General features: G+C 42.9%; 1 protein-coding gene across 6 annotated transcripts in view; it reads right to left on the bottom strand.

Annotated features, from left to right (window-relative positions):
* AUTS2 (activator of transcription and developmental regulator AUTS2) overlaps window positions 1–27,981 on the bottom strand; it is an 800,149-nt gene that overhangs the window by 525,436 nt on the left and 246,732 nt on the right. The window contains exon 1 of one of the 6 annotated variants that reach the window (XM_049803786.1): window positions 13,964–14,188. The exons of the other annotated variants lie outside the window; for them this stretch is intronic. Coding sequence (XP_049659743.1) covers window positions 13,964–14,011 — 48 coding nt within the window. The 5' untranslated portion in view covers window positions 14,012–14,188. Of the gene's footprint in view, window positions 1–13,963; window positions 14,189–27,981 lie in introns of those variants that run through there. 6 annotated transcript variants of the gene reach the window in all.

Below are 27,981 nucleotides of genomic sequence, written 5' to 3'. Positions count from 1 at the left end.
GTGTTTTTGCAAGCCAGTTTCCACGAGTGTATTGAGTGCTAAGACTGCTCGTTTTGAGTGCAGCAAGGGAAGGCAGCCGGCATCATCCCGGTGGGTGACCTGTGGTCAGAGCCAGCTTTCCCGTTCGCTCCTCTGCCATCAACTGTGCAGCTTTGGATATCGAGCCACGCTTCCAAAGGTCACTTACATCCCTGAGGGACTTTCTGGGTTTATAGTTGTTCAGTGTTTTGAACAGCCTTGTCCTGTAAGGCGCTTTTAGCTGACAAGCTCTCCAGGGCAGGCCTTGTTTTACTGCACACAGTTCCAAGTATTGCTGCAGTCAGGCTCTGACTTTTCTGGGCTCCTGCAAGTGCTACTTTGGGTAAAAACAACGTACACAAATGTAAAGCTGCCAGATTCATGGTCAAGGAACAGCTGTAGGTGCTTGCACATTCTCCTGAGAAAGGATTACTTGGAATATTTGAATAGACATTTCCCCCTGCGTCAGAAGCAGACAAGCCCATCTCCCCCTCTGAGAGTAGCCAAGCACCCCAGAGTCTCTAACATTCAAAACCTGATCACCCTTCAGAGACATAGAAATAATAAAAAACACTCCTTTTACACGGAGAGAAACTGTGGCACAGAAACACAGGATTTCACCTAGCTATTGAACAAATCTTTAAATGAAATGACTAAATTAGAGGCCTCACTGCCAGGGCCTGCTGTACTATCAAGGAAAATCAGGAACCTTCAAAAACCATTCAGGCCTTGGGAGTGGGCTCATTGCTCTCCTCCCGGACCCAGGGACCCTATGGAAACGAGATTCCCAATTCAGACATCATATTTACATGCTTGAAGTTAGAAGAGCAAGGATCCAAGTCTGTGTTGCTGAAAATGAGAAGGGAAACTTTACCCTGCTTTTGAACCCATGAGCTTTTACAATAGCTCTCACTGCCCCTTCCCTTTCTGGTGCATGACGACACGCGGGTCACTCACTGCCTGATATCCTACAGCAATCGGCTGAAGCTACTACTTAGTACCTCCCAAGGCAGTCAGCCCCATCAAAGACCCATAACTAATAATTCTAAAATATTTCTCATGATCCTGTAAGATATCCATGTAATCAGTCCGCTGCCTAGAGCTAGGAGAGATAGGGATTTAACAAAAAGGTGACTTTGAAAGGACTGAGCTTTTATATTAACCCATGTCCCAACCCCATGCAAACCTACAAGATCAAGAAGAATGGAATATAAAATCTATGGGGTACTATGCCAGGGCACTTTTTGGAACACTTTTAGGTATACCAAATAATTTTTTAGATTATTATTAATACATATTTATACCTGCTACTGGTCTCAGAGGTGACTACTAGATGAGGTCACAAAAACAGCATCTCTTTCCGTAATCTTCCTCCACTGACAGTGGAAGGACCCACATCTCTGTTCATAATCTTCTGTCCATGCTGGGAGAGAAATGGGATTTTGTGCTCCCAATTTCTCTCAATAACATGCCACAGTGGTATCTGAGCAATGAACGAGCCCATTTTCTGTGACCAAACAACAAAACTTCAGCCCGTACCTTCAGCCAAGGGGACTGATGATTTTGGTTTCTCTTCCGTTTCCCCTTTTTACATGGAAGGGGGGGGACGGGACACAAAAAAGCTTGGGAAGCTGGTGAGTACAACAGCAGGAGCAGGGAAGCAAGAGCAAGGTGTGGGCTGATGGCACCGCTCTGCCACAAAATGCTGCCCTTCCTACAAGATTTCACACGACCTCCAGGAGCACAACCCTAACAGCACATCCAAAGCACTGATAAGCACCATCGGGGCCATACCTAAAACGTCAAAGCAGTTCTCTCCACCCACCACCCAGAGACCTTATCACCAAGAACCGCAGCACTGTACCCAATTACTGCCAAACCCTGACAAGAAGAGGGGACGCTTCCTCTGAGTGTAAGGCATACGTAACACCTCCAACGTACCATATGGATGCCTCTCTCTTCAAATTTGCTAGCTTGACCCCTTTCTATTTCAGCATCCCACTCCCCATTTCCTTACTGCTGCAGAACGCAGTTTATTTCAGAAGGGGCACCCATGGACACAGAAGCAGAGACCTTTTCTGAACACACCAGATGATGATCATGAGTGACATCAAAGTTAGGAAATCCAAAGCAGGTCAAAACAAATTGAGGCAGAATGGAAACCAGCACAAAATTGTCTCTGAGAGGCAGCTGATTTTCTCTGTCCAGGCAGTGCCGTTAATGTATTCTAACACAGTTTCAGCTTTAACTCTCCTGGATTGACAACAGAATTGAATTACACTTCCAAATCTCTCTCTTTCAACTTGTCATAAGATTTTTTAATCCAACAAGAAGCACTTCCTTGGCAGAGTTGCAAATTGTTATATTTTTCCAGCTTTTCCAATTTAGGGATTTTAATCTTTTTACCCATGAATTGACTTCTCTGTACTAGCACTCACAGAAAAAAACCCAGCTATTGCTCGCCACGCAAGCTGCCAAGTTCCTGGGACCAGATGGAACGGATCCTAGGTTTTTAAAGGAAATCATTGACAATCAGAGAGAATACACTAAACACAAGTGAAGTTTCAAGAAGGCTGGACAGAGATTGATCGCAACACTGAAAAATTACAGAACACTAAACAAGGAAATAGAAACACTATCTATTCATCTCCAACATCTGCATCATGTAGAACACTGGAAGCTACAAATACTGCTTGAATAAAGCCAGAGAGGGAGGCAACCCACATGCACCCCGCACTGGTCCCTGAGAACAGGGATGCACTGCCCTCCTCCAACACGGAGGTGGACCCTACCCACGTGTGTGAGCTCTAGCTGGTTATAATTCATTTGCAAAAGTGCAGAGCAAAATGGAAAAATCAGCTACAGGTGAAAGTAAAAGGAGACATTTTAAAACATTGCTGAGACCTACAGATTAGATATTTGCCTTGAAGCATAACTTTAACAAGGTATGTTAGAGCTGCCATCGAAGTCACGCAAAGATGCCAACTGAAAAGGGTGGGGAAAAAAAAGACCAGCTACAGAGCTTTTGGAATATTTCTGTCATTATCAGTAAGTCATAGGTAGCACTTGTACATAGGCAGATCTTAATTCACCTCCTTTAAACTCCTCCGTCTTCTATCATAGTTTATATTTGGATGTTCAAGAAAGGAACTATTTGGTTACTGAACTCGAGTTTATGATACAGTCAGTGAAATTCTACCCCATCTTTTAAGCAGATTAGGATCTACACACAGACCTTTGAACCTGCTGTGTTACCGTGTTAGCTTTCACAGCTCTTTCCCAAAGGAATAAAATTACTCCATTTAATTAGACTCAAACTCTCCTCATCTGCCCCAAAGGTTTCCTGTCACCTCATTCAACTGTAAACATAATTTTAGGCTTAAAGGTTTGTACTGATTTTTCACTGGGGTGCTAAAGATCTCTGTAATGCAATAACTCACCCAGCTTGAAACTTTTCTGGGGACACTGAAACAGAAATGCTGCTTGCCTTCTCTTGGTACTGTATCTTGTCCAATAGCTTCAAAGAAATGCATTGTAATTCTCCCCAAAATACTGCATAGATAATAATCCTGACAACGTGCGTGCATTCACACCCATTTTATGGGTGAAGATAATGAAGCACATAGGAGAAATGAGATGATTTGTCCCAGAGCACATTCAGCAGAAAATTAGGAATCCAGCTATTAATACCAAGCTGTAATCACTGCATGATATGCCTTTGTTTTAAGGTAACAATCACAGTCAAATCCATAGCTGCTAAGCTTGGTGGGTGTTGAAGAACACCAGTTTTATACAACAGTCATCATATAAGACAAGATGTTTCAGAATAAGCTGCCCCAGCACCATCAGCACAGAGAACGGCTGTGTTGGGCCAGATCAAAGGCTCAGCTTGCGCAGCATCCTCTTTCCAACGGTGGCCATAAATGGATGTCCAAAAGAAGAGAACAAAAATAGGCTAAGTATATATAATACTCCTGCCTGTCTCTATTTATATACGTACATCTTTCCCCCTTGCTTCCACCTCCAGTCGTTTCCAGCTCACTGACCTCCTGATGTGGTTTCTGCCTGCTCAGTGGCAATCAGTTCATTTCTTTTCCATTAATTTGTCCACTCTCCCAGAAGCGATGTAAACTTTCAGCATCCACAATTTCCTTTGACAACCAGTTGCAACACCTTCACAAAGAACCACCTACTTCTGCTCTTCAACCTGGCTCTTATCGACTTCCTTTGACGTCCACAAGTTCTTGTGTCGGAAGGCAATGAACAATCCCCATCCTCCCTGTCCCACTTGATTGCACAGACCTCTGTCACATCTCCTTTACCTATTTACCTAGCTGAAGAGTTCTAGTTTATTTAGCTCCTCCTCACACAGAGGCAGTTTGACACCTCTGAACAGCCTTGCAGCTTTTCTCTGAACGTTAGTGTCTGCAAGTCTTTGGAGAGGGGAGGACAAGAGCTGCACAATGTGTCCGTGATGCAGGTAAATCAGGGATTTCTATTCCAGTGTTCTCTGTTCCATTCTTAGTATGCCTCCCAATATTTTAGGTGGTTAGTCTTTTTTACTACTATTGAGCGCCGTGCTGATGTTTTGATAGAAATATCCATTACAACCCCAAGATCATTCTTGCACAGAAATGGCATTAGAACCTCCCTGATTTCACTCTTGCATGGAAATCAGCTCAGTCCATTATTTCATATAGGTGTTAGGACTGTTTTAGGGGAGAGTCAAGACAGTCCTTAAGAGCAGCATAAGGTATACACGCTTTGGCACAGGCTTGCCACTATAGTGAACACATGTATTTCCACTCTGAATCCCTTCTCCAACCCACGCTCTATGCATCAACACATACAGCTACCCCCCACCGTAATAAAACATTATTTTAACATACCCAGTGCTGTTTCATACAACCAGTATCTTCAAATTTTCTAAAAGCACACATAAATATTTGATACAGCAGACAACGCTGCTCTCGCATCCGATTGCAAATAAGATTATTTTTTCTCCCAAACAAATCCAATAACTTGATTATCTGATCTGGTCTGTTCTTACTCCTCTGCTTTACAATTTTCAAATATTTGCAGTTGTAAGTCTTTCAAAGCTTTAATTTGCTTAAAATGATTCACAAGCACCTTGTTAATCTTTTATCAGTTTTATTACAAACTGTAAACAAAACCCAGTTCTTAAATAATTAAAGGGCAGAACTAGCCCTCAGGCAAACGAAGTCCGGGAAGGGGGAAATAAAAAATTAAAAAATCAGAGTAAGTAATCAGAGTTTTTCTTCCCATCTACAGAACTGGTGAATCTAGCTTCAAAACAGCAAATAACTCTAGATGAACAGATTGCGTGTGACATCCCCCCAGCCAGCCTCTCTCATCTACTGTGTCCTGAATATTAATCTATGAAGTACCTACGTGTAACTGGTTACAGCGTTAAACATACCACAAGTCAAAAGCTGTGTCCCGAACAGCCACTCAAAAGAATTCCTCCGCATTTACGTGTGCCCAAACATGCTTGACTCTGCTCCTTTACCGGTCCCAAAACAGTCATTCCCAGACAGCAGAAGGTCTCACCACGGCTCATCGCCCAAGAGAAGGTAGCTGGTGCACGCTCTTCTGTCTTCCAGTGGCATCGACTCACCTCAGGGTAGACCTCACCAGGCACAGCACATTAACAAGGCTCAGAAAGCTCTTGCCCACATCACTCCAACCTGAAGCACACTCCAGGCTTGCCAGCTCTTGGCACAGTGGTGAAAGCACACCCTGTTTGGCCAAAGCTCCCAGAAACCATGAAGAATATCACTTTTTCAGATGCCTTCAATACTGAGGGTGTTGCTACTATTATTAGCAGTTCCATTGCATCATTGAGCAGAGGTCAGCAAGGTCCAGCCCAGCAGTGTGGGGCCAGATGCCAAAGGGGAACTGGAATTTTGTAAAAGAAGCAGCTGGGGAAGCAGAAATTCAGAACAGGGATGCTGAAATTGAGGCAAAAGGCTGCTGGTAGGGTCACCGACATCATGCCTCTGACTGGCAGCATCTCCAAGTCTGCTGCTCAGTATCTACAGGGACAATGGGCCTCTAGCTTGGAGAAAGAAAATCCATTTTGTCCCTGACTTCCCAGAGGGTGCCTGGCCGGCGGGGACACAGGCAGGCAAGGGCAGTACCTTGGTTTCAAACAAGACCCCTCAGGCAGGAGTCCTCGGGTAGGTGATGACACCGCTGAGCCTGGTCACCCATAAAAAGGATACTGCTACATCCATGGTCCACGTAGTTGCTACAAAACTAACCTCTAATTATTTGGATTGAAAAGTGTTATTTAATGTATTTATTACTGCTATTACAACCAAGTCTATCATCTACCAACTCTTCAATCCAGCTGTGCTAAAGAACAGTGTTCACTGATACCAATCACTGTACAATCATTTTAGAAATTTTGATACAAAGTGTCCCGCTTTCTAATGTATTTAAAATTGTATTTCCCAATACACTTAAAATTGTATTTCCCAATACACTTAAAATTGTATTTCCTTCTTGTTACAGGAGAAGCCACTTCTAATGAAGCTCTCCAAAGCATTGCAATCTGAAGAAAACCTAAAGAACTATGAAAGCAAGACTGCAAATTTTAATTACCTTTTGAAGGCTACACTGCCATGCATGCAAAAATGGATTAGATGCATTACATACCTAAAAATGTGTAACGGATGCATTGCTAGACTATTACATGCAGTTCATTGTGCAAAGGTTTTTGGTTGTATGTTTTGTGCAGTGGGCTGTAAAAGTTGCTTAACAGAAGAAAATACATTTGATTAAAAATTTACATCAGAAGAATGTAACAGGGCTCTTTTTTTCTTGCTATTTTACCTGCCATTGACTATTCCCGTAAGTATGCAATTCTTCTTATTCTTACAAATACATGCAAAAAAACAGGACTAAAAATGGAAAAGTTTCAGGTCTAGATCCCAAACCGTATTAAAGACAAAGCTGTCCAGAAGCTGGATCCAGTTGGAACCCACCCCCCAACCCCCCATATTCCTGCTTAGAGGTGGGAGGATCCTAAAGTGACACCAAGATGCTTAAACAGTTCTGCTGCAGTAGCTCCCTTTGCGAGAAACACCAAGGGGAAAAGGGGTGGTGCTTGGACTTCCTAATGACTTGGCCATGCCAGGCTGCTGCAAGTCCCGCAGGACAGGCAGGATGCAACAACTGCCCTGGATTCAAGGAAAAAAAAAAGTCCTTTAAATCTCTACCATATTCCCAGCAAAGCCAAACGAACCTATAGAGCCTTCTGATTCTTCAATTCAAAATGTTACAGGTTAGTGATAACCACTTATTGCAAAAAGCAAACTGCAAACGTTCAATCTGCAGAACTGAAAGAAATTGGGAAGATTTAACATCTGACTTAAAATGCCCTTTTCTAAAACCACCCAACAGCTCTCCCAAGAACTGGTCCAAGTACCAAAAACTGCCAGAATTGGAGAAAGATCCATTTAAATCAAAATAAATAAGTAAACATTACTTAGTCCAACATTCTTCAGCATTCTCCAGCGTTCTCTCTTCAGCTCCAAATGCTTAGAAATCTGAGCTAACTTTATGACTGTAAGGACCAGGTAGAGAACAAAACATACACAGAGATTAAGCGGCTTGCAGCCTGCACCTGTTTGCCAATTCCATGGCCCATCCACCACTTTTAATTTAACAACATAGTGTGGAAATAAAGGGAGGGACTCAGAGCAGGGACCTGATCATTGCTCGCACTGCAGGAGGTTACTCCTTGCAGGAGTTTTGGCTGAACTTCACTCTGTTTGGCAGACCCAGGAGCAGAAGAAAACCAAGGGGCAGTTTCCGATGCAAGCACACACACGTGTGGCTTGTGGGGCTGAACAGTGCTCCCATCCCCCTGGGGATGGCGACTACACTGGCAATAGCATTTTTTCCACTGGGTTTCAGCCCTGCCTACTTTTCACTGGGCACACAAGGCCATGGAGACACGAGCCTATGCTCACTGCTGGTGTGCCAGCCAAACCCAGCCTTCAAGGCCAAAATAAGGGAAAAATGTTGCTCAAATCCACTTGCCAGCCTCAAGCAAAGCGCAGCAGCGGTGCGCGCTGCATCCACTGTTAGCAAGCACCTATTGTCCTTTGACATCTTTACGTTCACAGAAATGCCAGATAAAATCATAATGTGATAACGAAAAGCCAAAATACAAAGCAAGGCAATTCTCTGTGATAGGGCTTTAATGGCAATCCCAGGGTCACCCAGCAAAACCAGGCAGGGAGAAGCAGCTGAGTCCAAGTGAGTCTGGGCTCCTGAAGCGCAAGGGCACATCCGTAATAATCTGTATTTACAAGTAAAGTAAATTCCTACATCTATTTTCCTGAGTTTGTTGAGTAGGCCCAATATCTGTATGCAAGCACATAAAATGACAAATCTTACTCATTTCCCTAAAACGCTGGCAGTCATAGTTGCAACATGATTTAAAAAAATGTAAAATTTTAATATTCATAGGCAGGAAAGGAAAAATTTCAGCAGCTAAAAGTGATAAAAATACTGAACCAGGTGTCTGTGCTGAGTAATTTAGGAAGACACAACCCTTGGCTGATCATCTCCATCAGTTTAAAGAGTAACATCTGATTTCGCACCTGCAGAAATCCATCTACAAAGCAATGAAGAAAAGTAGCAGCAAAAATAAATAAATAAAATCAGCACAGCTAGCTCCAGCAAACACTTTTGGAGGAAAAAACAGGTGGGTTCCCACCTCCCAGGCACTAGCCAGGATGGTTTGAGTGCCAAGAGGACCAGCCTCCATGGAATAGGGAGCTGCTCTAGGAGCAGGCTTGTTAACTCCCTGCCCTTCCTCTGATGCCTCTGGGCATAGATCTAACCCAAAAAGTCACCGACTGAAGCAGTTATCCCCAACTTGATCAAGCTGTAGGTACAGATTTCTGGAAGAGTTCATCATTCCAGGGAAAATGAATGTTTCAAGTGAGCTCAGGTCACCAGACTGATTTATCATCTTGGCTATCCGGCCCTTTTGAGCACCTGTGTTATACAAACATTGTGCAAATTTCAGTACCCAGTCCAAAAAACCACAGACCTGTGAAAATGTGTTACCTACCCCAGCAACAGGAGGAAATGGTCCTGAGATGAAAAACCTTTTTGCAGAGAGTGGGAGGGAGGAGAGGTTGTGCCATACAGGAGATAAATAACCAAATCTTTGCCAAATGACTGTTATAAAAGACAAGACAACAAGCAAAGTCAGAGAAAAAAAGAAAAAGAAACCTAAATTCTCTAAAAGTACAGCCAACATATGAATCTCCAGCTGCAGAGCAGCCTTTTCAAGATGCAACTCTCAATGCTTGTCGAGAAAGATGCTTCCTGCCTCGATCCCCCCAGAAGAGCAACACAATCTAATGAAAGTAACATTTGATGTGCTATGTGCTGCTCAATACCAAGTGGCTGAATTACTGGGTGCAGACCTCATCATACTCTTAAAAAGTAATTTTGAATCAGGGCTTTGATTTAGATTGGCTTTATCCTTTACATTCAAAGCACAACTGGTAATAATGTAGTCTGCGAGTTTAACATTTGAAACAGGGGTTCCATTTACCTCTTTGTACTTACTCAAGGAAAATGACTGTAATTGAAATCTTTCTGCTGGAAATGAAGCCCTTCGAACATTCAAAGTGGTTGCTTGTCCTTAAGGCTTTTTATTTTAGCTGTCAAAACTGTAAACTGCCTTTCAGAGTAGTGGGAGTCTTACGATAGAGGAAGAAATGAATGTACCCTGTATCTAGGTACTGGGTGTTTTAATCTAATTTTCCAGCTAGGAATACAGCAATTCTCTCCCTTGGGCACTGCTGGGAACAAGAAAAATAAGCTTCGCTTCAGTTCAGCAATATCTATCAATGAACCTCAAACGAGGGACAGGGCTTTTCAAGGACAAAGCAAAACCTTTCAAGTCCTCCAACTTCGTCCATAAGCTCTTTCACGTATAAGCAGCAACAGTGAAGCCAGACTGCCCACTCACACTGCCTCTCTCCACACATCTCCCACACTTTCTAGAATTTCATAGGTTTCCAAGAGCTTGCCTTTCCCCCGCCCCCCCCCTCGGATCAAACTGATTTCCTAGTGTCAGCACTACTATTCGTATGAAGCTGTTGAATTTTAATTACAGTGCAAATGCACTCAGACTGAATATGGGTATTATGTAAAAATGGCTCGTGTCCAAATGACCTTATATTAAATCTTTGAAAGGGTAAACATAAAAACTTTGGATTTTCTCCAGTAGGCTCCCTTGAAGTTTGTATAATAGAATGTTTGCAATTAACTTGATAATAGACTCAAGATGAAGTTGTACAGATTTCTACTTTGGTTAGTTTTATTATCTGATTATTTTAATCACAATTAAAAATGTGCTGCAGTGAAATGGTTTTACAGTGCTTGTCTAACACAATATACAAAAAACTGTTTGGATGACTCGAACAAACTAACATGCCGAAGTACATCAGTTTATCCAACATCTACCTCTTCTGCTTCCAGTTCCAACATGTCTTTAGGATAAAAGGTGAACATCCAAACACAGTTAAAGACCATTTCTCAGGCCTTCTGTTCCAGCTACAAATGCATGGGCACCAACTACCAGTATAAAACAGCCACTGCACAGGCAGGCAGACGACACAAGTTGACTGGCTAAGAGATTTCAAGGTGCCAGGTGGATGAAATGAGTTTGAAAGCTTCCAGAAGACCTGTGAGGGTTGAATTTCCTTGAAGCTCCAGGCAAGTTAGATCACCAAACCTTGGTTCGAGTCTATCTGCAGAGGCTACAGATAACCGAGATGGGATGAGCAGCGTTCAAACACAATTAGCAGAACAGTTTATAGCAGTAAAGCGCAGCGATGCCAAGAGAATAAAACAGGTTGACAATCTATATGTGAAGGAATATTTTACAATCTATAAGCTGCCTGCAGAGTTACCTTTGACATGCATATAAATATATAAGCCTTGTCACAGAGGGGTCTTCAGACATCAAAATCTTCCAAAGCAAATCAAAGGGGAAAAAAAATAATATTTGTGATGGCCAGAGGCAAGGATGTCAACTTCAGCACAGCCAGCCAGCTAATAAAAATGTCAATGAACTTCTTTACAAGAGAATTAAGAGGGAGCAGTGCAATGTCAGTATTGTGGCACACACAGGAAAAGAAGTTCTAGTTCTGATTTAACCGAGATATTGCACTGATGTGAGGGCAGAGACCCAACCTTTCCCTAACCTGAAATGACCTCCCTTAGACAGAGTTTATATAACACTTCCAAATGAGGAGAGTAAACTTAAATTAATTTAGTTTTCACATGCTGCTGCCAAAAGAGACATTGTTGTCCTTTCTACTCACCCTCAACCAGGTATTTACAGGTGCATCCTTTATGGCTGTACACTTGGGGTGAACTGGGACACACACTGATCTGCCTGAAAATGAAGCCAGCCCCCAAAAAAGGAATGAAACCTGTTCAGTTCCAGTTGGATCAGCTCCCGGACGCATGTCACCACACGGCTGCACAAGCACTACCGCTGACAACGTGTAGCTTGGAGTGGGAACGCTCATTCCTGCAGCAGCCCACACTTATGTCAACTGAAAATGAGAAACTGCATCTCCAAGTGAGATTTTAAATCCATTTAGACGAACTGCTGTTAAAAGCTCGTTTGAGAATTTCAAAGGTGCTTCAGCTTAGCTAACATAAACCCCATTTCTAAAACCTTGACGACATCGAAGAATTGTGAAAGAATTTGACCTAATTTTTTAAACCAATGTGGTTATACTAATGCAGAAGCACTTGTTTCATGGATCATGTACCCACAGTGTCCAGCCAGAAAATTGCACCCATTTAATAAATTCAGCGTCAATTCACACCCAAGTCACACTAGCACAACTTTCACACGAAGACTTGAAGCTACTGCAGAATAGGCCAAGCACCAACCACAACAAGAAAGCTGACATAAAATCTTGTGTTTAGCAAGAAGGTACATCCCTACCTCATAGCCAAGATTGAAATTTCTGAAGTGCCTTCCATGAGGAAACCCCCACTACCATGCAAAGTACGAGTGGTCTCTTACCACACGCGAAATTCAATAAAAGACCAGGCATGCACTTCAGTTTTTGTCTTCCTGCGTGTGTGCATTATGGTTTTGGGGTTGGGCTTTTTGCCGACCCCAAGAGATGAACAGACATGGCAACTTCCCTGGTCAATCAGAAGAAAATCTTATAAGGCACAAGTAACTCTAGGAAAAATACAGATTAAATGGGTTTCCTGGATTTCATCCATGTTCAAATTTCCCAGGTTGTAGATCTCAAAAATATCTGTCTCTTGACAAAACTGGTATGACAGGTTATGTAACACACACAGAGAATCAGGCAGTGACAGAAAAGCAGGAACATTATCTGCTCTGTTCAGGGACTCGAGGGCTTTCTGGCTGAACTCAGGAAAAAAAAAAAAAAAAAAAAGAAGAAGAAGAAATCAAATCACAAAATGTAAAGGTGGAAAAAAAAAAAAAAAATCTCCTGGCAAAAAACTACTGAATTGAGTAGAATTTTATTTCCAGGAAGAGTTTCATATGCTAAATACACAGAGTTGATTTGTTTTGATATACATGTTTATACGTCTGGTATGACTTTAAAGAACACAGAAATATTGCAGAGAAACATGAAGGAGATAAAATATAACTGCCTAATAAAGTGGATTTTGCAGTCAAATTGCCTTTGTAAGACTGCCCAGAACAAATGAAAACGGAATAGTTAAATCTGTGACTTTGTTAAATATGCTATTTGCAGCCTGGGATAAATGATACGACAATCCTGTTAAATGAAATATATATGCTTCTTGTTAAATGAAATATGTATGCTTTCACTGTGTGCGGTATAACTTGAGGCACAAAGACAAGAAATAAATCAATGTGGGACTATTTGCCAGAATAGAAAATTTCAGCCTAATAGCACATGCATGGATTTTCCCCCTGTTCTAAGAATAGCAAGTTGCTAACTGCTCAAGGATGTTTAGGGAACAGATAGTGAGGCTTCTCAGTATTTTCACAAAAAAGTTGTCTGACTCTTTTCCCCATTTTGCTGGATTAAAGAAAACAGCAAAGCTACATCCAAATACTGTGAATGGGTCTCAGCGTTATTGGCAACAAGATCAGTCTTCAACCTGGGGCAGGAAAACCTCGAGGGAGATATTCAGTGAAAATGCATCTCTGTCAAGCAGGTCCCTGCTGAAATCTTGGTCCATCCCATCCCCCTCCCCATCCCCATCCCTCTGTTCTCCCCAGGCATCTGGGTACCAAGGGACAGGCAAGATAAAGTGGAATATGAGTGTTAAAGGAAAATCCAACAGAAAGCACTGTGTTCTGTGCAATAGGAAATGCAGCAAGTCCCACAGTAAACCCCCCAGCAAACAGCCTTAGAATAGATCTCATTACTTTTTGATCAATAAAACTTTTTTCTTCCATTAATAATTATGGACAATTAAATACTTACTTTGTTACTAAAGGAGAAGAAAAGCACCGACTTCCCTGCAGAAGCAGGTCACACCTCATAACGGGCTCTACAGAACAAGAAATAGTCCTTGCTTTCAAGCTCTACACGAGAAAAACAAATGCATCTCTACCACTGCTTTTTTTTTTTAACTGACACAGCACCATAGGAATTAGATCTGAGCTTTTCTTTTCTCTTCCACTTGCACCACGCTGAAGTTGCAGCTGTGACATTTCAAGTACCCTGCGCTGCACCGGCTTTTGGCACGGCGTTATCTATCAAGCCATAGGAAAACAAATTCACCAGCGAAACTTCTCAGCGGCGTTTGCTCTGCTGGTGGCCAGAGCTCTCTGTCAAGAAAAGGGGGCTGCAGGCGACCACGCAGCAATCCCTTGGGAAAGGCTGCAGCAGAAAATGTACCGACTTACCTTCTCTGCATACTTGAATTTGACGTAGAACCAACTTGACTTGATCATTGTCTCACCTCCTGCCCTCGTTAAAAAACAAAAAAGCAACCCAAACCTATTCTGCTGATGAAAAGCAGCGTGCCGGCACTCCCTCCGTCAAAGCCAGCGATTTTCCAAGGAGACCACAGTATTTAGGGGAAGCGAAGGTGGGGGAAAATTAAAAAAAAAAAAAAAAAAAAAAAAAAAAAAAAAAAAAAAGAAGACAGAAAGAAAAAACGATGCTTTCCTTCTGCGGTTCCACTTTGTCCCCTCCTGCCCTCCCAACACTGAGCGCGATCTCGCTTGCTGCAACAGAGCTCGCTGAATGCCTTAGCTCTGCGTTTCGCTGTCAGCTTGGCTGCCTGACAAGAGAATTCCTCAAATGGACTTCAGCTGCATTCATCACAAATGGCACATGTCAGTAAAGCCAGGAGGCTGGCTCCAGCACTGGCAGCCTCCCAGGACCATGACCTCCCCCAGTGGGATGAATAATGAATTCCAGCACTTCCCTCCAGACACAGATTAACACCTGGCTAAACATTATTCTGACAATGAGCTTGCCCATTCGGAGAACCCTACACCACCGTGTTAACCCCTCGCTCTCCCACCAAGCAGGGTGGCAATCCTTTGGAGGTCTGTCCCGCAATGCCCTCCCCCACCTAAAGAAAGATTACTGAACTATATATAGTTTAGAAACAATAAAGCCTCTTAAGCATAAAGCAAATATCTCCTTTCCGATTCTGCAGCTGCAGTAATGCTACCATGTAACCAGAGCAAGTAATCAGGAGTCAGGCTCTCTTCTGCTCCCCCCCCTTTTCTCAGCCTCCCTCTACATACCCACTTGTTAAGCCTTGATGCTGTCGGGCTGATGTTTTAAAATAATATCTGTAAAGACCCTTTAAAAAAAAACAAACAAAAACCAACAACGAAACAACCACCACTATCAATATGAAACTAATGCATAAAAAATCCCGGGAAGACATCTATCAGGCTGTTCTGTCCGTTCAGAAGCACTGCCCAATTCCCTGTCTCTGGTTTAATGAGACACATTGATTTGGCTGCAGCTTGCTGCAAGTTTCCCAGCTCTAAGTATGCCATAGAGCAGTGAATATCAAGTTGCAAACTACAGGATGAATATAATCAGCCTACTGTATTTCCGCTGTATACAGAAAGTGCTGTACTGGAGCAGAACTATCTGGCCCAGCATGCTATGCCCAAACATTTTAAGATGCTCAGGGAGACAAGAAAGAAATCTCAAGTCCAAAGATGTGCCTGCAGTAACACGTCTAATAACACATATGGACCTGATTTTGTCATGCCAGTAGTTGAATCTCTTTATGTTTCCATAAGATGCTGAATGAGGTTCAGAATTTCACTATATGCAGTAGGAGAAAGTCACCTCCTTTTGTTGTTTCTAACCAGCTGTCTGGTTATTTAAGTGGGAGTGTCACAGTATCCTATCCCGCAAAAAAGAGAACGATTTGCTTCTCATCATCTTCAGATCAGTTATGATTTTACAGATTTTTCTTGTCTCCCTCACACCACACCTTTTGGGAACTGGAGACTCCCAGACTGTTACATTTCTCCTTGTAGGGAAGCAGTGCATGTCTCTGCAGATCCTTTTCATCATTCTCTGTACCTTTTCTAGGTCTAGGTATCTTTTTCACAGGCAGAGTGAGATGGAATAAATACATGCACCACTGACTTACTATGTCTGACTATATGCACGCACAGAGATACACAGTGGATGAGACAGATCCTGAAACCTTTGTCAATATTACCCACCTAAAAAGTACTACCAATACTGATAATGGCATCACTGCATCATATGAAAGCTGTGAGAGCCTGGCTACTCATTCACTTGTGAACAGAGGTTTTTAGAACTTCTCATAAACTAAGACAAGGGATCCAAATACCAATATTGACCAATAACAGTCACCTCCTTTGATTGCATAGCTTTAACCCTCCTGTGCAGCTTTGCACATGGGAAGATGCCCTAGTCCGTCCCCAGCTGCAGCAGCTGGAGATGAGGCTGCACAGCCCCGCTCTGCAGTTAGATCCCTGCTCAGCCAGGGCATCGGGGCAAGCAAGTCCCTCCCAAACCCCCTCAGTGCAACTCAGCCAAGGTAGTTCAAATCCCTGCTATCCACAGCTGTAGCTGTCAGAAATGACTTTCCATTGATGCCACAGAAAAGTATTCCCACGCTCAGTTTACTTCTGCATTTCTGTGGGAGAATTAATCTATGCTAAAAGGGTGGTAAAATGCCCCAGCCTTTTTCAGGTCTATGGAAACATCAAAAATTGTGTCTTGCAAAGACAACAGTGGATGAGAAGGTCTCCTACAGGGAACACACACCCAAAGAAAATTAAACCACCGATTTTTATTAGTACCTTCTATTTTCTGCACCTAACAAGCTGGTTTTTGAAGTAGCAAATGAATAAATAGGACAGATCCGGATGTAGGTTTGAATGAGATCAGGTCAGTGCAAGAGCCTCGTCTCCTTCCTAGCTGCTGCTCTGCCAAGGGCTCTGCTGTTACTCCAGTCCCTGCAGCAGGACACCCTGCCTGCTAGCACTGCCTGGGATTTACTGCAGACACCAAATGTGAACCACATAGGTGGTGTCAAGAGCAGGACTCATCCCCAAGCTGCCCGTGTCCACACGGACACCACGCTCTCTTGTACCCAATTATAGGAAGTTTGCTCGCTGCATTGACCCAGGAGTCCCCGAGGGGACCTTGGGGCAGTATCACAGGGCGCAGCCACTGAAGAAGCGATCTTTGACACTGTGTACCAAGCACAAACAGCTGTGGCTCAAAGCAATTACCAGGCCCTGGATGTTTTCCACTGGTTCATTAGCATCTGGCAGGACCTAAAGTTCCAGGGTCACAAAACACAGAGCTATTATTTTATCTCAGGAAAATGCACAACGACATCCTCGAGAGCTGTCCTTTTGTAATCAAAGGACAAGTGCAGCACAGGGAACAGAGATGCAGAATTTCTAGCCATCACGTCCCCCAGCCAGGCAGGGAAGAGCCGATCATGCCACAGGATTGCTCATTTTCAGTCGCACTGTTGAAACCCCCAATATTGGCATCCACAAACAGCCCCTAGCCAGCACCAGCAGAACCTGGTTATTTCTTATAAAACTAATAGCTGTTTAGGTTTGCACAGGTACATAAAGTACATGACAGCTTAAGTTTTCAACACTGCATTCATCTTTGCAGTTGAGCAAAATGCACTATTTATTTCAAAACCTACAGTGTCAGCGCTTTGTCTGAAATGTATTTGAGTCTCATATCGTCTATATGGTGCATCACACAACAGCTTCATGTCTGTTGGCCAATTCACCTTCACTTGTTAGGGACACACTGGCAGTCAAACAACACCTTGGATAGGAATTCATCCCTCAACGTGCTCCAAAACGGTGTTATCCCACACCTCCTCTTCCAAACACCTATCAATAACAGGAAATAATGTACTATTCAGATTCTAAGTTTGTACAGCCAAAATCCAGACTTGATTTTATATACCCCCAGAAAAGGAACCATATTTGGTAGAATATTTGCAATTCTCCCAGAATAATCATCTTTTGATTTATTCAGTAGGTTTTTTTCATACTCTAATATACCATTTTGAATGTGAAACAGTGTACAGAGGAACTGAAATAACCTCCTTTTTAACAGACCATTGGTTCTAAGGCTCTTAATACACCCTAATGTATATTTAGATATTGATCCGTGTTCGTTTCAATTATTCCCCATGACAAAGCTAATCATATACTAATGCAAGCAAACTAAACAGCAAGCAGTACCAATTTGATTTTTAAGTCGTCTAAAAGCAGGGTTTACCTCCTCCTCTTCTCTTTGACTCTGGGTTTGTTGTCAAGTCAGACTAACACTTTCTTGGTGCTATGTGGGAGGGAAGGAAGGAGCAAATGGGCACTATTTCACCTTGTACCTGCCACAGTATAAACGCCCCGAAGAACCCACTCGGAAGGGCACAAGGTGGAGCCAAGCCATGCTGATCCTGGAGCAAGCTGAAGAGCACCGATCCTTCCACCAAGCAAAACGAACCTCTGTGCATGTATCTATGTGTGCAGGGAGGCTAAACAAGATGATGTATATGCAGCAGGGACTACATCCAAGATGAATTGCATCCATTCCTATCTCCTTGGCACTATGGAAGCAGAAAATCATCTCAATCCCTATTACCATAATAACTTTCACACTTCCCATCCAGCAAAGTGAAGTGTGGGGATGTTGTAAAAAACAGGACATAAACAACAAGCACAAACAAAGTTTAGATAAATAGCAAGATCCCATCTCCAGAAAATGTTTACAGTAATTTCAATTATTAGCCTGGGGGGGAGGGGGGGAGGCAATTTGGAATAAGTATAAATAAAAAGGATTTTGAAATGTTTTTCACAATTCAGAATGGCTCCTAATATACCAGCCAAAGCAGTGATCCCTGCAAGAATATCTGAAGCTGAGAGCAAAGCCTGTGGGATCTGCAAGCTGACTAAAAGAGAAGTTTCCCCAAGTTCAGAGAACCACAGAGTAATACGGATTACTTTATAGGAAGCGCAAGTGCTGAAGCTCCGTCTGCCTGCCTTCCAACATGCCCAGCACTTCCCGAGCTTTAAACTAGCAAATACCAGATTCAATTCAAAGTGAATTCTGTAGCAGTGTTTCTGTTTTAGAAGTAAACGAGAACTACAACAGCTCTGTCTTCAAACTCCTTTACATCGTAAAAGGCTTCCCAGGGCATGGACAGTGAGGAAAAGGGTCAGAATGGCCAAACCCTAACAAATCGATGGTTACGTCTCAACCAACACGCTGAACTAATAAGGTGTCCACAGCCTCCTGAGGCCCGCGTTACTGGACATTTCTGGTTCACATGAAGGCCAACAGGGAACTATCATCTTTCAGGCTAATAGAAAGCACTATGGGATTTGCTGTCTTGCTATTAACGTGATAACAGTCCCATCTTGTACCTTATAACCCTGCGCTTCCATCAACACCATCTGCTCTTTCATCTTGAGTGCTGCCGAAAAATCTCATCATAAACATGCTGCTGTCAATTTGTACTTCTGTGCATGTTTTAAAAAAACCTCTCTAGGTCACTAGTTTGAACTCAACACGGGCTGAGCTGGCAGTATCCAAAGGCTCTTCTGATATCCACTTAGAGCAGGCACAGAATGAGCTGCATCCCGTGTATCAAAGTTCCCAGGACTGGGACCGTTTCAGACAGACAAGATGCAGGACGAAGCAGTCTGGAAGGAGACCAACGCCACCCCTGCATTCCTGCAGGCAGAGCCACGCTTTATGGAAAGATTTTTTTGCAATGAGTGAGAGGTGTAAGTAACATTTTCCCTGCCTGCTATAAGATCTGTCAGGTCTTACAGCTGCTTTTCCCCGGGACTAGGATAAAACCTAATAAGTAAGGCTACCTGACTCAAAGAGAAAGAGTACAGATTAACTTGAGAAAAGCAGTCTGAAGTACTATATCTCCCCCAACAAAGTGCCAATTTGTAATGAATTACGGTGAGTGATAACTCAGCTTGGGCATGTGCTCTGCTTCCTAGGTGAAATTGTGGCTAGGAGGCACAACCACAGAGGCCTGAAAGATTCAAAGACACCTTGATCCAGTCCACAGAGGACAAGAAACAGACATTTTACAATCTGCAAGAGACAGACTGAGATGGAAGAAGGACAGCCCATAAGCCTGGCACACAAGAGCTAGGCTCATGATGGCTCACAATATGTTACTTCTGCCACATTGAGTTATATCAGGTTACAATAAGGAAAGCTACTGACGTTATATGATATATATGTAACTGTGCCAGGAAGTCATGTGCAAGCATCTTCTGCAATGGGAGGCAAAAGTTGCTTAAAATGTCTTTTTAATCTCTCTGAAAAAGAAGGTGCAGTGCTATAATCTGTAATTTAAAAAAATAACAATAATTGCCATCTGGACAAAATGGCTTATGATATTAAAAGATCAAATGATGCTTTTGTAATCCTACACAATGCTTCTGCAGTTTGTTCCCTGGCTTTCTGGTTTCTAGAGCTACAGCAGTATTTGGCCAGGGTTTTATTACCTGGAGAAAAGTTCACTTCTGAGAACACACCAGCACTCAAAAGTGTTTGAAATGACACAGTTCTCAAAAGCAGCAGCAGTCATTTCTGTGACACTCCATCATTTCGTCCTACTGGAATACAATCTCTGCAATACATTATATAGTTGTCTGTATATATCTCCCTCATTTACACATGGAACGGGGATGAGGGAGCAATATATCCGGGGGCGGGGGGAAAGTAAAGCGATGCCTGAAAAAAAAATGCAACCTTTCCATGCAATGGTACGTATATACATTTAAGCACTAACACAAGTTCCCTTTGAACATAAAAAGGAATTAGATGGCAGGGCACTAATGCCCACAGTTAAATCAAGTCCTGTTCAGCAAAAACGTTTTACTCTAAAAATCCATACCAGCATAGATAAGCCTGCAGTGCCAATAGCTCCTGCATTCAGCAATGGATACAGGGTAATTTACACCTCAGCAATAAGTGCTGTAACCTACTTAACACTTAGAGTCACAAGGCTGTGCACAGGGAGAGCAATCAAGGGCTAACTGTGAAGCCTTGTGCTTCTGTACACCTTGAGGTCCACGCACCCAGGCCCAGCAACGACGCACACCAGCAGATCACAGATCTCAACCACAACAGCCTCCAGGCAGCACACCCGCACCGTGCCATCACAAGCGTAACGACGTATACACCTGATGTGATCCCTGCTATGGTTTTTGCATGATTCAAGATTCTTCTTGTCTTACACAGAACAAGAACCCCAGCACAGTGCAGGAAGGCAGAGACAAAGAAACAACCAATATCTCCCCAAACATGGGCTTAACCAGTCCCGGCTCCCCTTCACCCAACAGAAAACACCCTGAAAGGTCCTTGTTTCTTTGACTGCCAAGAGGTCTAGTGTGTTCATAACCCACTTCTCTGGGAAGCTCCCAGGACACTGGATGTTACTCAAAGGTTCCCATACACCACTCTGCTTTGATCGGGTCTGAGGATGCTTTGTACTCACCAAGCAGAAAAAATACCCTGACTGAACCAGACTGGAGACCGCAGCCCGTAAGTGCGCGTGTTTATGCATGTGCATGTACACATAACTAAAAAACAACCAGTCGATTTGAACTTGCATTGCCATTTGATTTTCAAAGTAATTCTAATTCTTGTGAAGTTTCCCTTTAAAAATGAGATTTTGTTCTTTAATATTCATTGACTTCTAGTTTGCTTCCCACACACAACACATTATTTACTCTACAGTGGCTCGGTGCATCAATTATGGTAATAGTTTGTGAATAACATTTGCATTATGGGAAAATGAGCCTGGTTATTTAGCACTAGCCAAACCATCCCTCTGGAAAATTGTCACAAACATACGTATCATATGCCTCTACTTAAACAGATCTGTAATTACACTAGTTTATTAAGAAGAGCCAGCTTTTTTTTTTCCTCTCTTTTTTTTCCTAAATCCTCTGAGAGCAGACTAACATCTATATAACCCTTGCCCTTACTCAGACAGCCAAAGGTAAAGGCTAATGACTACTGTTACCATGTTCTCATGGCAGGGCTTACTTTATATTAGAGATGTTAGGGGTGTAATGCATCTTCGACATCAGTTTACTTCAGTGCAGAAAGTTTGGCTCAGTAATTGTGGCTTTTGATTCATGCTCTGTTTCAGTCCCTTCAGCTAAATTCCAAGCTCTGTTCAACTACTGTAAATTCTGATTAACATCTGTATTACATCAGCACCCCGAGTTTATATTCCATGAGCAGGACGGCACGCACGATGCTAGGCACTGAATATGGAGAGCAACACAGTCCTTTATCCAGAGGAACTGCACTGCTAATAAAATTCCTCTGGACCTTAGTGAGTTTAAAGTAGCAAATAAGGTATTACGCTTTGTCAGTGTTTATGAATACCTGTCTAAAAACTTCTCAACTTTTTTAAGCAATTGGGAAGAGCTAGGAAATATTACAACAGGGGGTGTAAAAAAAAAACCCAAACAAACAAAACACCCTCCCCCCCCCAAAAAAAAACCAAAACACCACCACCAAACCACAGAAAAATGAACAGCTTTGTGCATTGAGCAGCTGTAGCACCAGAACTCATGGTGTTTCTTAGACTGCAAAATCCTTGCAAATAAGCAATTGTGCTAGCATAGCAGTTGTTGGTTTGCTTTTATGGTGTCCACTGTAAACTCAGGTATATTTGGAGAAGTTAATCAAGGCTTAAACCTTTCTTAGAGCACTGGAGATTTCCGGAGAGCACCTAACTGCTGTCCTTATACATAAGAAGCGCACAAAACTGCCCCTTTGCATGAAAAGGGAGCGCAACACAGAGCGATGCAAACACAGGTACTTGGCTCCTAAGGTCCTAAATTATAATCTGGAGAAACGAAGCTGCTGATGGCATCAGATCTCCACAAGCAACCCAACAGTACCCGAGATTACGCACCGTGCTCTATACTTAACTGCAGCTGGCAATGCCGTGTACCAGCAGTTCCTCTCCAGGCTGCTGGGCAGAGCATGGTCCAAGTCAGTATGAGATAAGATAGTTGTTATTATTTAACAGGTCTTTCATAGCCCATGACTTGGTGATCTCAGGCCAATTCCAAAGCTTCCAGCCAAGAAATCATCCTAATGAGCCATCTCAAAAAGCAGTCAAAGATTACATAGGCTATTGACATTGAACTGCATCCTTGTTGTTCGGCCCAATGTGGAGAAAAAAAACAAACAAACCGAACAACAAACAACCTAATGTTGGACAAGTTTTAGTTTGCTCTACCACTGTAATACCTTCCACCTGGGTTCCCAACACATGGAAGGTACCAGGTATTGGTGTACGCAACACCAAACTGTCTTTACGCCAAGCACAGCGTAATGTGTGATTTTTCATCTGTAGTGACAAAATTGAAGCTGGTCTTACTTATTCTGTACCAGCACACAGTGTGTGCATTTGGAAGCTGCTTAAATGCTCATGCACCCAGCTACAGTACGAAAACCTCCATAGTAAAAGCTTCAGCAGTCCCACAACACACAACGACAGCAAGCGCTCTATGTTGTACCTCACGCACAGGCTGGGAATTAGCCCAGCCCAAAGCTGGGACTGCTGTGCACATACGCTAAGCTGAGCAAGGACACCCATCCATTTCATCAGATCAACACCTCCTTGGCAGTTTCTCTGTTTCTTTGGATGCGCTGTAAAGTTTAAACTGAGCTGGGAAGTAAATACAGGCAAGTGACTCTTGCTAGTTCCTAGGCGGTAATGTCAGTGTGGAAAGGACTCTCACTCTCCCAACTCAAGTGCGCTTTTTATAACAGCATTCAAGCCTTAGGCTCCGTACAGTCTTGCTGTACTTTGTACCAACCACAGAAACTGACTGTGACTGTGACACATTGTGCCATGTCCAGCAAGAACTAGCTATCATTCTGAACTTCAAGGTAGAGATTTTAGTGACTGGATGTGCAGAGATTCCAGTCACAGTCTTACAATTAACCGGACGTAACTTCCCACTTCAATTCAACATAGCCAGGACACTAAAAATGCCACATCAGAAAATCACACTATAAAAGCCTGTCTGCATCCAGATGGCACTGTGCATTTTGAAATGTCAACTCCAATACAACATATACTTTTCTGGGATAGGTGAGGATGGAGGTATAAAACAGATATTAATTATTCTTGTGATATACTTGAAATTTTAAGTATTAACTTGTATCGAAGTTCTTGATCTAACAAAGTACCATTAAAAAACCCACAACAACAAGGCCCAGAAGCTTGCCCCATCCAGTCTAGGCAATGTTACACTCACCACAGCAACACCAAATAAACCAAACCTTCCCCCTCTACTTTGGGCAACTAAGCAGCACAGCGTCATGTTCACCACAAGGTTCAAAGGCAATGCTTTTTGTCCTGTCTCAGTAGAAAAGGTGTGCTTGTTTTAACAGCAAAGAGAACAGGTTGGCAGCTCTTGACAAGTCTGAATCAAAGCATCTGCAAAGAGAATGGCAAAGGTCAGGCTGATGCTGAGAGCTGGCACTGCAGTGATGTGCCACGAGCTCCTGTCTCTGCTGGAAAAATGTTCAGCTCTGTCTTTGACACACTTTCCCTTGCTACAGGTTTATCTTCCTGATCCTAAGAGAGGAAAGATAAAAACAGACATGTAAAAAGGATGAGGAAAAGAAAGGGGGAAGCTCTGCAGTATAGTCCCCTCCCTCATTTTAATTATTGATGCAGACAGCCTAAGCAATCTGTAAGCCATATACATAATGTATTTACTTGAAAATCCCAGCAAATCCACATGGTATTACAGAACAAACTACAAGCTGATCTGGGAGCACTGTCTTAAGAACTGGGTAAGCTGTCTCCATGTACTCAAAAATCTGTTTGACAAACGGAAAGATTAGATTAATGTTAATAATCCTAACATGCTCACCAGCACTCTTTCTACCCTAGCAATGCAGTTTGGGTGTCCCGGGTCTTGTTTTGCATCCACACCAGATCCTTTTCTCAGCATAGACTTGCTTGTTCAGAATGACAAAAGGCAAGACTGGCTCACATTCTTCAAGACCCCCAGTTTGATTATACACACCATCAGTAATGTTTAGGGATCAGCCAAAAAGCAGCAGATGTTTTACATAGAAAAGACCACGTTTAAAAAAAAAGAAAAAAAAAATATCACTTCTTGAAACAGCTGCTTTTAGGTTTGGAGCTAAGGAGGGTGGATGGGGGAAAAGGGAACTAGGAGCAAGGAGTCAGACTTCAACCTGACTTCAGTGAAAGATGGTCTGTCCTGCTCAGCTCTACCTGTCATTGACTGGAACCACCTGGACAAGAAACACATTCATTACAAATAAGGTTCCTTGTACAGCTTAACAAACAGCATAAGCAGCAGCAGGCAGCACAGTTTACTACAGGGTGAAAATGCAAAATCTGTAGCTCATTGAGCCATTCATTGGGTTTCAATTTCAAAGTTTCATCTCACTCCATAAGAAATGACAGCCAGCCAAGGCTTTCTGCATCTATGCTACAGAGCGCTAAATGAGCTTGCGTGCTACAACAGCAAGGACGGACGAGGATGGGGACCGACACCGTCACTTTGCAGCACCCTGGACGTGACACAGTGAGTCCCAAGGCACCGGCTGAGCTTTCCTTCTGGCACCCGCAGGTCCCGGCAAGTGTGGCTGGACCAGACGCCCTACCTCTGCAACACCCAGATGTCTGCGAGTCCTCTGCTGCAGGGCAGAGCCTGTTTGCAATTTTCTTCTCAATCACCAGTACGAAAACACAAACCTTCAGACAAACGGATCCTTCACTTCCTCCTAGCTGCTTTTAGTGGTTTCTTTAATCTTTTAAGCTTCTGGGTCTAATCCAGCAGCTGCCATCAAAAGTACTTATACAACTGCAGGGGAGGGAGGAGGGAAAGAATGGGATATACCAAATCATGAAACACATTTTCTGAGCCTCTTTGTTCTTACATACACACGCATGCAAGTGCATTTGGAAGATATCTGTTCACAGACCAAACACATTTATGTACATACTACCTGTGATGTCCGATACTGCCTTATCTACAAAAATACAATTTAGAGATACACCACCAAATAAGCAAGATGACACATCTGAGATGGTATACTGCAGCACATGCATGGACAATAAAATGGCGTTATCTCTATGGTAAGTAGCTCATGCATGAATACTATATAAGCAGATGGTTCCCAAGATGATAATTCCTGCTCTTTTCCGAAACCTGAAAATATTTTGTGGTTTTCTTCAAGGAAGGCTCCTGGAGTCTGCAAGCATACAAGCATGCTTGTTCTCATTTCAACAATAAGAGAAAGCATGTTTCAGGTCTCCCAGCATAAAACTTTAAAACATGGTCTGAGAGCATAGTAAAAGTTCAAAATTCATAAACACAGAGAATTCAAAATTGTTAAGATTTCTAAAAAAAACAAAAAAAAAAAAACCAAAAAAACCCCAAAAAACCCAAACCCCAAACAGACAAACAAAAAAACCCAAAAACAACATGAAAAGGACTCTTGTAATTTTGAGCACCAGGATCTTGCAATTTCTGTAGGATGCCAACACCTGTATATATGCAAAAATACACGTTTAAAGGGGCTGGAGGGTTGGAGAGACACTGTGTGGACAAATTCTCTGCCCTGCCTAGGGTAGTGCTTTTGCTCTTGGTATTCCCAGGACACACCCCACACAAACGCCCTGTTTACACTGTGAAGTAAATTTGCTGGTACATCCTTCTCTTCGAGCACAATCTCATCTTCCAGCATACCGATATCTACATTAAGCTTCTAAAACCAGAATGTCATTCTTACATAAACATGATATAAAGGAATTAGGTGACAGCTGACTAAAAGAACCCCCCTTTAAAGGCAATATTTGCTCTTCACCAAATGCAAGCAATACTTGTACAAAACGACCAACAGTACACAAATAAGCAGCGAAGCCTTTTTGTATTAATTGAAGAAGACAGAAGAACACTTCTAGATAAACTAACAGTTTGCCTGGAAAGGAAATGTATTTCCTCTACACACTGACTCAATTACTCCTATTCCCACTTATTTATAAGATAATGGAGTTTCTCCAATGAATTTCTATTGCAGGGAAAGATCTGCTAAAAGCACCCTTCCATGTGCAGGTCCCATAGGAGCGCCCCAATTCCTGCTGTGATGGAGGATTTTGCCATTCGAAGCCAGAGGTACCATTCAGGCTTTAAAATACAGTTTAAAAGAAAACTCACCTAGAGTTTTCTTTAAGGAAAAGCTTCTAGAGTTTCCAGAGTGCCTAGTCTTTTTAAATTACATGACAGCTGTCCAAATACAAACCAGAGCAGTATTAACTTCCTGCTTCTGCAGGCGTTTTGAATAATTCTTCAGTGTCTCATAGCTTATCCCTCCTAGCAACAGGATGAAGTTTACCAGAACCAAATCACTAATACTCAAGAAAGTTAATATGCAAACGAGTCTGTGTAAAAAAAAATGAATAACTTGTTTTTGCATAACCTGGCTAATCCCTAAACCTCAGGGTACTGAATAATATATGAATTATTAGATCAGGATCCATCTCTATACCAATGTAGCATACACCGCTGAGATACAGGGCACAGCCCAACACCGAACTGCCAGGAGGTCCCCCTTGTAGCACAGAAAGAGAATTAAATAACAGCTCCAGAGACATAACTTTGAGAAAGCCAACACCAAACATCACTGACACCAGTCAAAAGGGGACTTTGTGCCACTTGCTGCTGAGTTAACAGGCACAAACTCAGCTGTTTGGACTGGAGTCAGTAAGTCGCTGCCCATTGCCCCGCACCGCTATGAAATGCTGGTTTGGCTGTCAACTGTAGCTCACAAGGCTCCATTTCACTCCAAGGGTCCCCTCCCGACGTCACCGGTGGTGCAGGGCCCCACGAGGACACGGCTGCATGCACAGCCATCACCCAGGGATGCCCATGACACCCCGCAGAAGGTTATGAGCGTGTTTTCCCTGGCAGCTGTTGCAGCGCAATTGAGCTCTGTATTAGAAGTCAGAGCTATGCTGAGGACAACTGAGTAGGTTCAAGTAATTTTCTATTGATCCCGACATCACGCTTCATGTTGCCAAGGAACAGGGGCTGTAGGCAGGACTTCTTCCCCTTGCTGATGCACAGCCTGCTGTGTGATGGCCGGGCAGACCCAACACCTACTCCCGTGCTCCAGTTCATGTTTAACTATTCATTGAAATTTAAACCTCATCGACAGAGAAGACTGAGATCGCGCCTAAGGGGATATCCAGGCTACATTTCTTGGAAAAACTGGTTCGCAAGCCCCTGCAGAGAGAAATGAATTTACCTGGGTCTCCAACATGCAGGTCATCCCTCCACTGCCAACACATCCTTGCAGACAGGAGAGTGGGAGAGACAGC

The sequence above is a fragment of the Accipiter gentilis genome, chromosome 6 (assembly GCF_929443795.1).
Source record: "Accipiter gentilis chromosome 6, bAccGen1.1, whole genome shotgun sequence".
NCBI classification, from domain to species: Eukaryota; Metazoa; Chordata; class Aves; order Accipitriformes; family Accipitridae; genus Astur; species Astur gentilis.
Note: the sequence above shows the minus strand (reverse complement) of the source record. Positions and strands in the feature narration are given on the sequence as shown.